Source organism: Haematobia irritans, chromosome 3 (assembly GCF_050003625.1).
Source record: "Haematobia irritans isolate KBUSLIRL chromosome 3, ASM5000362v1, whole genome shotgun sequence".
Classification (NCBI taxonomy): Eukaryota; Metazoa; Arthropoda; class Insecta; order Diptera; family Muscidae; genus Haematobia; species Haematobia irritans.
The window spans coordinates 209065154-209077401 of record NC_134399.1 but is presented as its reverse complement, the minus strand read 5'-3'; the positions used below and the strand labels follow the sequence as shown (position 1 = coordinate 209077401).

Sequence of the window (12248 nt, the reverse complement as noted above, 5' to 3'; positions counted from 1 at the left end):
CAAAGCCTTTTTCTTTATTTTTTTTTAACTCGTCAAAAATATATTGGTGATTTTTGTGAGGAATTTAAATTTTTGACAAAATTTAATTGTTTTCAATTTTTAATTATTACTGATTTTCTACAGCAGGGCCTTTTTCTTTATTTAACAAAAAAAAACTTGTCAAAAATGTATTGGGGATTTTTGTGAGGAATGTAAATTAAAATTGGAGATTTTTGGGGACGAAAGCATCATAATTTGAAGACAAGAGCCACTTCCAATAATTCCAATTGTTTCCCAAAATGTTTAGAAATCATAATGCTAGCGTTCTGCGTCATCTATTTGAAATATTTGATATGTTATCGAAAATGTAGATCGACAAAGTGGTGCAGAGTGAATATACACCGTCCGTTTTTGGACTTTCCTTATTTATTACATATATAATTTACTACCGCGTCTACTAGGTTACCCATATTCCCAACTTGTCTAGTCATAATAGCTGATTACGTTAATTTTTCTTTATTTTATAGGTTGCAAGTATATTGTTTGTTTTATTTTTTTCTCATTACAGGTTCAAGTTTTTCGCAATCTCCAATCATGTCCCAAGGATGAAACCAAAAAAATTGTCAACAATTATCGTGAAATACAAAAACCCGATAAAAATCCTGAAATAATATTTGCACGCAATGCCAAACCAAAATCGAAATTATGATCAAATCATTTTTCGCATTCCAAAGCTATTAAGCGATTTAATCTAAAGATATTCATTTTTCATCCTACATCCTTTTCCTTTTAATATGTTGTTCTAAACTGTGCTAAATTTGAATAAAATATTTATGCATGTGTTTTTGTTTTTTTGTTGTTTTTAGTCAGTCACCTACACTCTCACACACACACAAAATAAACACTCCAACGTAACTGCTAGAATTTATATTACTGTATACATTAATTTTTGGTTGTATTAAGGCGATATATTTTTATATTGACTATGTTTTTGTATTTTATTGTTTGTTATTATATTTAAAGAATTTTTTTCTTGTTCTAAAAAATTCTATGTTTTTCTCCAATACGATATAAAAAAAAAACTATTCTTTGTTGTAAGAAAACAAAAATCAAGTCAAAAACATTATTATCCTAAAAAATATTGAATATTATAAAAAACAACACAAATCAAGTGCACTTCAAGGCAATAAAAAACCAAGCGAATAAAAATACATAAACCATCTCAAAAAATTGGAAAGAAACAAATTAAATATTTCATAGAAATATGGTGAAAATCTTTTTTTATTACAATTATGTCATGTATTTATAACTATTTAATCATTAATTTAATAATTTTTTATATAAAACATCTCCCAATAAAAACGAATTATTAAGAAATGTTATTTTTATTTATATGCAAATGGGGTTATTATTAGTTTACGAATTTTTGGAAAGTTGTGATTTATTTTTCAAGTCGAGTTTTAAGCACGTTTGTCACTCGTACCGAAAATAATCTACCAAAATTTGAAGAAAAATTTACCTCAATCTACCAAACTAAACAAAAACCTATTTGAAGTTTTTGATCAAATCTTTGTGGTTAGTACGAATTTTTTTTTCTTCGAGTGAATGAATGATCCCTCCTATTAGCGAACATTTTTTGGGTGTATAATTACTCTTGAATTTTAAATGTGTCGAACTTCTTGTATATATGTTTTAGCGATTTTAGCTTGCAGAGTATGATCTAACACGAAAATTTAAAATTTTAATTGCCTATGAATTGAATTTAAAAAAAAAATCTCAAAATTTTATTTCTATAGAAAATTTTCTCAAAATTATTTTTCTATAGAAAATTTTCTCCAATTTTTTTTTTCAATAGAAAATTTTCTCAAATTTTTTTTTCAATATAAAATGTTCTAAAAAATTTTTTTTATTGAAAATTTTTAAAGTTTTATTTCTATAGAAAATGTCAAAATTTTATTTCTGTAGAAAATTTTATTTCTATAGAAAATTTTGTCAAAATTTAATTTCTATAGAAAATTTTTTTAAAAATTTATTTCTATAAATTTTTCAAAATTTCACTTCTATAGAAAATTTAGTCAAAATTTTATTACCATAGAAAATTTTCTCAATATTTTATTACTATTGAAAATTTTCGTTTTACTTCTATCGAAAATTTTGTGAAAATTTTATTTCTTTAGAAAATTTTGTGAAAATTTTATTTTTATAGAAAATGTTATCAAAATTTTATTTCTATAGAAATTTTTTTTTCAAAATTGTATTTCTATAGAAAATTTTGTCAAAATTTTATTTCTAAAGAAAATTTTCTCAATATTTTATTTCTATTGAAAATTTTCGTTTTACTTCTATCGAAAATTTTGTGAAAAATTTGTGAAAATTTTATTTTTATAGAAAATGTTATCAAAATTTTATTTCTATAGAAAATTTTGTCAAAATTTTATTTCTATAGAAAATGTTATCAAAATTTTATTTCTATAGAAAATTTTGTCAAAATTTTATTTCTATAGAAAATTTTGTCAAAATTTTATTTCTATAGAAAATTTTGTCAAAATTTTATTTCAATAGAAAATTTTGTCAAAATTTTATTTCTATAGAAAATTTTGTCAAAATTTTATTTCTATAGAAAATTTTGTCAAAATTTTATTTCTATAGAAAATTTGACAAAATTTTATTTCTATAGAAAATTTTGTCAAAATTTTATTTCTATAGAAAATTTTGTCAAAATTTTATTTCTATAGAAAATTTTGTCAAAATTTTATTTCTATAGACAATTTTGTCAAAATTTTATTTCTATAGAAAATATTATCAAAATTGTATTCCTATGAAAATTTTCTCAAAATTTTATTTCTAGAGAAAATTCTCAAATTTGTTTTGTCAAAATTTTATTTCTATAAAAAATTTTGTCAACATTTTATTTCTATAGAAATTTTTGTCAAAGTTTTATTTCTACAAAAAATGTTCTCAAAATTGTATTCCTATGAAAATTTTGTCAAAATTTTATTTCTAGAGAAAATTTTCTCAAAATTGTTTTTATATAGAAAATTTTGTCAAAATTTTATTTCTATAGAAAATTTTGTCAACATTTTATTTCTATAGAAAATTTTATCAAAATGTTATTTCTACAAAAAATGTTCTCAAAATTGTATTCCTATGAAAATTTTGTCAAAATTTAATTTCTATAGAAAATTTTGTCAAAATTTAATTTCTTAGAAAATTTTGTCAAAATTTTATTTCTATAGAAAAATGTCTCATAGGAAAAGAGATATGTTTGTTTTGAATTTATTTCGGCATAAGCCGGCTATCATACAAAACCTTTTTTCTGGAAGGTTCAAGTGTGGTTCATTGTTGGGTTTAATTAACTGCCTGAATTTATTCTGATAATTGGTTGATAGTTTTGCTGCAAGTAGAGGATGCTGATGAGGAATGTGGTAATTCCGAAACGTGCGTCCATCCAACCATCTTGCAGTCTATAGGGCTTTGCCCAAATAAATTTAACATACATTCTTTTCCTCTGTTGGTTAAGCTACACTTGTAGTTTAGTCAATGTATGGTTTTAAGCTGAAATAAAAAAAAACAACAACAAAATTTTATTTCTATAGAAAATTTTCTCAAAATTTTATTTCTATAGAAAATGTCCTCAAAATTTTACTTTTATAGAAAATTTAATCAAAATTTTATTTCCATAGAAAATTTTCTTAATATTTGTTTTCTATAGAATTTTTTATCAAAATTTTACTTCTATAAAAATTTTTAGAAAAATTTTATTTTATAGAAAATTTGGCAAAATTTTATTTCTTTAGAAAATTTTCTTAATATTTCATTTCTATAGAAAATTTTGTCAAAATTTTATTTCTATAGATAATTTGGTAAAAATTTTATTTCTATAGAAAATTTGGTCAATATTTTATTTCTATAGAAAATTTTCTCAAAATTTTATTTCTATTGGAAATTTTTTTCAAAATTTTATTTCTATAGAAAATTTGATCAAAATTTTATTTCCACAGAAAATTTTTTTAATATTTGATTTCTATAGAAAATGTTGTCAAAAATTTGGCAAAATTTTATTTCTATAGAAAATTTAGCTAACATTTTATTTTTATAGAAAATTTTGTCAAAACTTTATTTCTTTAGAAAATTTTTCTCAATATTTCATTTTTAGAGAAAATTTTCTCAAAATTTAATTTCTATAGAAATTTTTGTCAAAATTTTATTTCTATAGAAAATGTTGTCAAAATTTTATTTCTATAGAAAATTTTGTAAAAATTTTATTTCTATAGAAAATGTTGTCAAAATTTATTTCTATACAAAATTTGGTCAAAATTGTATTTCTAGAGAAAAATTGATCAAAATTTTATTTCTTTAGAAAATTTTCTCAAAATTTTATTTCTATAGAAAATTTTCTCAAAATTTTATTTCTATAGAAAATGTTGTCAAAATTTTATTTCTATAGAAATTTTCGGCAAAATTTTATTTCTATAGAAAATGTTGTCAAAATTTTATTTCTATAAAAAATGTTGTGAAAATTTTATTTCTATAAAAAATTTTGCTAACATTTTATTTCTACAGAAAATTTTGTCAAAACTTTATTTCTGTAGAACATTTTGTCAAAATTTTATTTCTATAAAAAATTTTCTCAAAATTTTATTTCTATAGAAAATTTGGCAAAATTTAATTTCTATAGAAAATTTTGTCAAAATTTTATTTCTATAGAAAAATTTGTCAAAATTTTATTTTTATAGAAAATTTTGTCAAAATTTTATTTCTATAGAAAATTTTGTCAAAATTTTATTTCTATAGAAAATTTTCATTTTATTTCTGTAGAAAATTTTGTCAAAAAAATTATTTTTACAGCAAATTTTCTCAATATTTCATTTCTATAGAAAATTTTATTTCTATAGACATTTTTGTCAAAATTTTATTTCTATAGACATTTTTGTCAAAATTTTATTTCTATAGAAAATTTTGTCAAAATTTTATTTCTATAGAAAATTTTGTCAAAATTTTATTTCTATAGAAAATTTTGTCAAAATTTTATTTCTATAGAAAATTTTGTCAAAATTTTATTTCTATAGAAAATTTTGTAAAAATTGTATTTCTATATAAAATTTTGTCAAAACTTCATTTCTCTAGAAAATTTTCATTTTATTTCTATAGAAAATTGTATTTATGTAGAAAATTTTGTCAAAAAATTTATTTCTACAGCAAATTTTCTTAAAATTTTATTTCTATAGAAAATTTTCTCAAAATTTTATTTCTATAGAAAATTCTCTCAAAAATTTTCCACGCGAATGTGCGTGAGTGTGAATAAACAATTTCAATTAAGGTTACTAGTTCTGGTTGATACTGGGTCTGCATAGTTTACAATTGGCAGGTCAGTTATCTTAAAAGTAGCCACGGAAGTTTCTTTATTCTTATCTCAGGGCTCATCACAAATAGCAGTGGCATGGACGAATGACTTAAAAAGGACGTTAGATGTGACCCCCAATATATTGGGATATTTTGGTGTCGGAATTGTTACGCCATTGATTCTGACGTTAGGCAACTGGCTACATCCTTTAGCTATTCATGTAGTTAGTAGTGTGAAATGCTATATTTCTATCAATTTTTTTTAACAAAATTAGTAACATTAAAGTTTCCTTGCTACTTTGTTTAAAGTTTTTGGATATGAATTTTAGGCTAAAATTAATTTTATTTTAACGTCATTCAAATATTTATTTTTTTTTTTTATTTTATACAACTCATTGATTATTTAAAATGGATAACTCTCACATCAATGCCTTATCCTCAGATTCCACTATTGCACCTTTACAAACCATAACCATGGAACACAATCGACGTTTTGTTAAGAAAATAATCAATGATTTTTTCGATGAACGTAAGGGTACCTGTGATATTTCATCTTCACAATGTTCCAGCTTGCAATTGCATTCATCCGAATATAGCTATGATAAACGTCTAAAATATTGGAAGGATGTGGTTAAAGATCGTGAAAAACTAACTTCGAAAATTCAAGAAAAAATTTCAAAGCTCCCAGAGGATATTCTCTATAATCGTTTGTCTACCATCGATGAAAGAGATAGACAGACTGTTAAACGAATTATGGACTATGCTGAACGTATGGAACCGACAAAATTAATGCAGAAGGACATATCAAAATTGCCAGAAAAATATAACTCTACAACATGCCAGACAATCGGCAAAGTGCTGGAAACCAAACCCCTAAGTGAAAGGATAGGTAAAACCATAGTGGAAATAAGCGGTTTACCTAAGATCACAAAACAAGAACTCTTGGGTAAAGCCAGAAATCAGGGTTCTCCGAAGATGAACAGTTGGTTGAAATCGAAAATTTTGGAAAGAAAAATCGAAGAAAAACGCGAAGATATCGAACGTGTTATAGAATTTTATCCCGATATAGATAATTTGCAAATAGTTGGTGAAGGAATTTTCAAAAATGAAATGTTCCAGCATGACTCACAGATAGAATTGATGCTGCCGGCTAATAATATATGTGAAATATCCTCCGAATCCAAGGAGGAGGGAAGAATATGTGATGAAACTAAAATCTCTACAAAAACCAAGAATGAATCCATTGTTGAGTATGGTTTAAAAGTCAATGAGCAAACATTCATTTTCGATGGAGATAAAAAGAAATATTCCAAAAACTTTGAAATTGCAACACGTTTCTCTTGTCATCCGTTTGGTAAAGAAATTAAGCTGCTGTTAACCCTTCAAAATATTGGTAAAAAAGTATTGAATTTTGATTGGTGCCATCGCTCGTATTATAAACGAAATTCATCTTTGTTACAATCCCACGATAATGAATTTCTCTTCGATAATATTCCCTTTCGTTTGTGTCAGGGCCAGACAAAGGAGATAAAGGTCTTATATCAACCCCGTAAGGTGGCGGTGGTAAAAAGTAAATGGATTTTAAGGGTAAATCCAAATTTTTTTGATCGAAAAATAGATGGCATTATAATGCGCCTTATAGGTAACTGTGAACCCCATCCAGATTATCAAAAGAAGCTAAATAAACTACAAACAAATGTCATAGAGAAATCCAAAATGAAAATGATGCACAATTTAACAGTTGGCTTGGGTGAAATAACAGCAGATCTCGAACCTATTGAAATAGCTTGTCCCTATCAACGTAGTCTTAATGACTTGGAAATATTTGAACAATTAAATCCTGGTTTCAAATGTCAACGTTATCATGATTTACAACTACTCAACGATCTCTATAACAGATTAAAGAAACCAAGGGAAAAGACGTGGGATTTACAAGTAGATTCTCTAAAAACTATGGTATTGCGAGTCTCAAATGCCCAACCACGGGCTTTGTACTTTAACGAATTATCTTCCATATTGGATAATATGAAAGGTAAATCTTTGGAATTGGAACAAAAGCTATTGGAAAATCCAGAAAAATCAAAAACACGATTTCTATTTGTCCGTGGTATATTATGTACAAGCATTGATGAATGGGAAGATTTAATCATAAAACTCGAAGAAACATTTTTAAAATCGTTAAATCAAATGGCGAATAAATCGCATCAAGAAGAAGAAGAAGAAGAAAAAGATGATATCAATTCCCTAAGAAATTCAATGTCAAATAATGAACTTCAGCAATATCCTAGTTTAATAAATCAGTTAAAAAACCTTAAGTCTTTTCATGATAGCCTCTACATGCAAACATACACTCTGGTCTGTAATATCACTGAAAATATTGTAAATATTATAGAAAGTACAGAAGTGTTTTAAACAATATAAATTCTTTATTATCCGAACCGACAACGAAGGAAAATAAAATATAGTTGACTAATATAACGAATATTCTTTGGATATTCTTTAATTTTTTTCAGCACTTAGAAGAGGTATTATATTTTGCAGAAACCATTCTTTATCGAATTGCAGATGATCACCCTCGGTAGCCAAGAAGACCAATTTTTGATTTATATCCATTTGCTTCAAGGCGAGCTGTAAGAAAACAAAAAAGTAAAATCAGTTTATACAACCAATAGAACGGCAAAGTATGACCGTTAGAATATGTATTTTTTCAAAATTTTCTATAGAAATAACATTTTTTATAGAAATAAAATTTTGACAAAAATTTCTATAGAAATTTTTTTGCCAAAATTTTCTATAGAAATAAAATTTTGACAAAAAATTCTATAGAAAAAAAATTTTGTACAAAAATAAACTTTACAAAAAATTGTATATAGATATAAAATTTTGCGATAACTATCTATAGAAATAAATGTTTGACAAATTGTCTATAGAAATAAAATTAATATAATTAATATTCATACCGAGGGCACACAGATATTACTCCTTAAAATGTTGAAACCGCTTTGATGTAAAAAGTCAAATTGGAAGTAGCGGCAGTGTATGACCGTTAGAATATGTATTTTTTCAAAATTTTCTATAGAAATACAATTTTCACAAAATTGTCTGTATAAATAATATTTTAACAAAATTTTCTATAGAAATACAATTTTGACAAAAATTTGTATAGAAATAAAATATTGCCAAAATTTTCTATAGAAATAAAATTTTGCAAAAATTTTTTATAGAAATAAAATTTTGTACAAAAATAAACTTTACAAAAAATTTGAAATAGATATAAAATTTTGCGATAACTATCTATAGAAATAAATGTTTAACAAATTGTCTATAGAAATAAAATATTGACAAAATTATCTATAGTAATAAAATTTTGGGTAAATTTTCTATACCAATAAAATGTTGGCTAAATTTTCTATAAAGAAATTTTCCTAAAGAAATTAAATTTTGACAAAATTTTCTATAGAAATTAAATTTTGACAAAATTTTCTACAGAAATTAACAGGTTGGCTGATAAGTCCCCGTTCTAACAAAGAAAAACACATTTTTTTTGTCAAAATTCGTTTTAATTATTCAACATAGTTCCCTTCAAGAGCGATACAACAACGATTATAACGACCTTCCAATTTTTTGATATCATTTTGGTAGTACTCGTTCGGTTTTGCCTCAAAATAGGCCCCAGTTTCGGCGATCACCTCTTCATTGCAGCCAAAGTTTTTCCCAGCGAGCATCCTTTTGAGGTCTGAGAACAAGAAAAAGTCGCTGGGGGCCAGATCTGGAGAATACGATGGGTGGGGAAGCAATTCGAAGCCCAATTCATGAATTTTTGCCATCGTTCTCAATGACTTGTGGCACGGTGCGTTGTCTTGGTGGAACAACACTTTTTTTCTTCTTCATATGGGGCCGTTTTGCCGCGATTTCGATGGTTTTTCCCTTCTCAAAATAATCGATAAAAATTATTCCATGCACATCCCAAAAACAGAGGCCATTACTTTGCCAGCGGACTTTTGAGTCTTTCCACGCTTCGGAAACGGTTCACCGATCGCTGTCCACTCAGCCGACTGTCGATTGAACTCAGGAGTGTAGTGATGGAGCAATGTTTCATCGACGGAAAAACTCGGGTGTATTACGAGTTAACGGCTGCAAACACCGCTCAGAATCATCAACACGTTGTTGTTTTTGATCAAATGTGAGTTTGATGTTTTCCTCGGTAACTACCTCTTTCGGGCGTCCACTGCGTTCACCGTCCTCCGTGCTCATTTCACCACGTTTGAATTTTGCATACCAATCAATTATTGTTGATTTCCCTGGGGCAGAATGCGGAAACTCATTATCAAGCCAAGTTTTTGCTTCCACCGTATTTTTCCCTTCAGAAAACCGTATTTTATCAAAACACGAAATTCCTTTTTTTCCAATTTTTTCACAATAACAAAAGTTGGTTCACAAAAGACGCTCTATCTCACAAACTAATTAACTAACAGACGTCAAATTTTGACACGAATCATTTGAAGATTGGTACAATATAAAATAATATGCATATAATACTAGCGACGCCATCTACTATGTGTCAGACCGGGGACTTATCAGCCAACCTGTTAATTCAAGTTCTATTCTGGGTTCATAACAGTTGGAATGGCGCATGTTGGATTAGAATTATTGTTTGTATTAAACCCCATAGAAAAACAGCCAAAAAATATCGTTTTTTTCAGCAGATTTTGTTTCGTTAAAATTAAAAACAGATCAAAAGTTCAAATTTTTCTTAATACAACAAGCATTTGTCGGCAAAATACCAACATTTCATATTGCTTAATACATAGACACTTTTCTACAAAATTAAATGTCCAAATTTCGGAGGAATCGTTATCGAGTGTTTACATGCAACAGAAATTTTCTTAAATGTTTATTTCATGCCAAAAAGACAGTTCGCCATGTACTTCTTATTTTTCTTTTAATTATTTTTTTTTCATTTAGTTAAGCAATTCAAAGCCTTTGAAATACCAATTTAACGAATCACAATACACTAGTATATTATATTCGTTACTGAGATCTGGACTTTAGTGGAAGAAACCTAAACTGTCAGTAACACCGTTAGTAAAAATAATATAATGTCATATCACGTTTAAAGCCCTCGCAGAAATTCCTGTTGCCGGCCAATACTGGCATTTTGGCATGTGTTTCTTAAGAAATGCATAGCTACATATTTTCTAACGAAAATTCAGTGAGGTGTTATTATCGATTCTTTACATTTTGCTCCAATAAGAAATACATGACAAAACTGTGTTATTGGCACGCCAACGAAATAGAGGTACATAGAGGTGGGTTGCGAAAATTACGGCTGAAGGTGTTATACCAGCCTTTACGGGAGAATATGTAAACAATCGATAACATCGTTATAAGAACATTTCTTTTAAAGCCCGGTATGTACCACTTTCGGAAATTTCCTTTATGTGCCAATAACACAGTTTTACAACGTATTTCTTGTGTAAGCAAAATGTAAACAATCGATAATAACACCTCACGGAATTTTCGTGCGCATATAAATAGCAATGCAATTCTTATGGATAGCGGAAATTTCCGCTAGAGGTGCATACCGGCCTTAACGTCCGATACACAGCTCTTACAAAAATTACGTATACATTTTTAGCATGTATTTCCCCCAAAGAAATAGCGAAATTTCTGCTATCCATAAGAATTTTGGTTAGAGGTGGATTATAAGTATACATGTATACACACATACTTATGTCTAAAGTTCATCCCTTTCCCATACAATGGAAACTACTATACAAAATGATCTTACTTGTTCATAGACTTTGCTTTCTTTCAGCGGTAGAATATCCTTATCCTGTCCTGGCTTATAAAATTCAAACCATTGAGATTCTTTTGGTTGCACAATGGTATCATTTAAAAACTTAACCATGACGAATCTGAAAAGTAGAATGACAATGTTACATTTGAAGGTAATAGAGTATGTACGTACTTTTCCAATCGATTTAGATTATCAGCATACAAACCATTAGCAAATACTTCATTATTTATATCTGCCAAGAAAGTACTATGGGCAATGTAGTCAGTTTCTTTCAATGGATCATGCCAATATGTAGCTTGTACTAAATTCAATTGTACCCAATCCTCATATGCTGCGGTATTTAAAATTCTTCGTATATATTCGCAGGACCGCGAAGAAAGTGAAGGACATTTAGGTAAACCAAATACACCTTGATGTTGGCCACCCATAGTGATAAGAACCTTCATGGGAGGTAAAGGACAGCGTTGGGCTAAAGCGCGTCTTCAATATGAAAAAAGTTTTATATCTCCTGAATGGTCATCTTGCTGGCTATCTTTAACTTACAGAAATTGTCCACCTTGACTAAATCCTATGGCATGATAACCCTTACTCAATTTTTCATCTTTGGCCAGTTGTTGACAAACATAATCTATTTGCTGGTTGGGGTGTATAAAAAATCCACTTTCATAGTCCATTACCATATTGCCTCCTATCTTCAGTGAACGAACATAGGTTTGATTCAAATGATCTTCTAATATTTTCTTTATGGATCCCAAGCTGAAGGGGAAACAACAAGTATCGCCTAAAACAAGATGCAATATAATTTTAAATTATCTTGAAACGTTTTATATATTTTCTTACCCATTCCATGCCACATTACTATTGGATACTTTTCGCCATTTATGGGGATTGTAGATAGTATATTTAAAAAAAATAATAAACAAAATCGTCCCTTCCACATTATTTTATAATTATTGTTTTAATCTTCCTCTGCAAACAAAGAACTTTTGATAACTGTGATGGTTAATATTGGCGCTCGTTTGTCTCGCTCCTCTTTTTCCACCAAAACAAATTAAATTATACAAAACAGCTGGTTTACGTGGGGCCTAAATAATGAGTTCCATATAAAGGCCGGTATGTACCTCTA

The 12248-nt window shown here is 27.4% G+C and overlaps 3 protein-coding genes across 5 annotated transcripts in view; 2 read left to right on the top strand and 1 right to left on the bottom strand.

Moving 5' to 3' along the window:
- Positions 1 to 1356, top strand: part of CAH3 (Carbonic anhydrase 3) — a 51198-nt gene extending 49842 nt beyond the window's left edge. For all 3 annotated transcript variants that reach the window (XM_075302464.1, XM_075302466.1, XM_075302465.1), the window contains one exon: positions 548 to 1356. In XM_075302464.1, coding sequence (XP_075158579.1) covers positions 548 to 688 — 141 coding nt within the window. In that variant the 3' untranslated portion in view covers positions 689 to 1356. The remainder of the gene's footprint in view (positions 1 to 547) is intronic.
- A 4304-nt stretch (positions 1357 to 5660) lies between these two features.
- On the top strand, positions 5661 to 7804 carry LOC142231815 (uncharacterized). Its single transcript, XM_075302459.1, has one exon. It carries the CDS (start codon positions 5731 to 5733, stop codon positions 7732 to 7734), a length of 2004 nt encoding a protein of 667 aa, XP_075158574.1. The 5' UTR covers positions 5661 to 5730; the 3' UTR covers positions 7735 to 7804.
- Ppt1 (Palmitoyl-protein thioesterase 1) lies at positions 7727 to 12173 on the bottom strand. The gene is made up of 5 exons (XM_075302460.1): positions 11963 to 12173; positions 11666 to 11903; positions 11294 to 11602; positions 11114 to 11240; positions 7727 to 7950 (listed from the first exon to the last, which is right to left on the bottom strand). Exons 1-5 carry the CDS (start codon positions 12060 to 12062, stop codon positions 7822 to 7824), a joined length of 903 nt encoding a protein of 300 aa, XP_075158575.1. The 5' UTR covers positions 12063 to 12173; the 3' UTR covers positions 7727 to 7821.
- Positions 12174 to 12248: the final 75 nt, after the last annotated feature.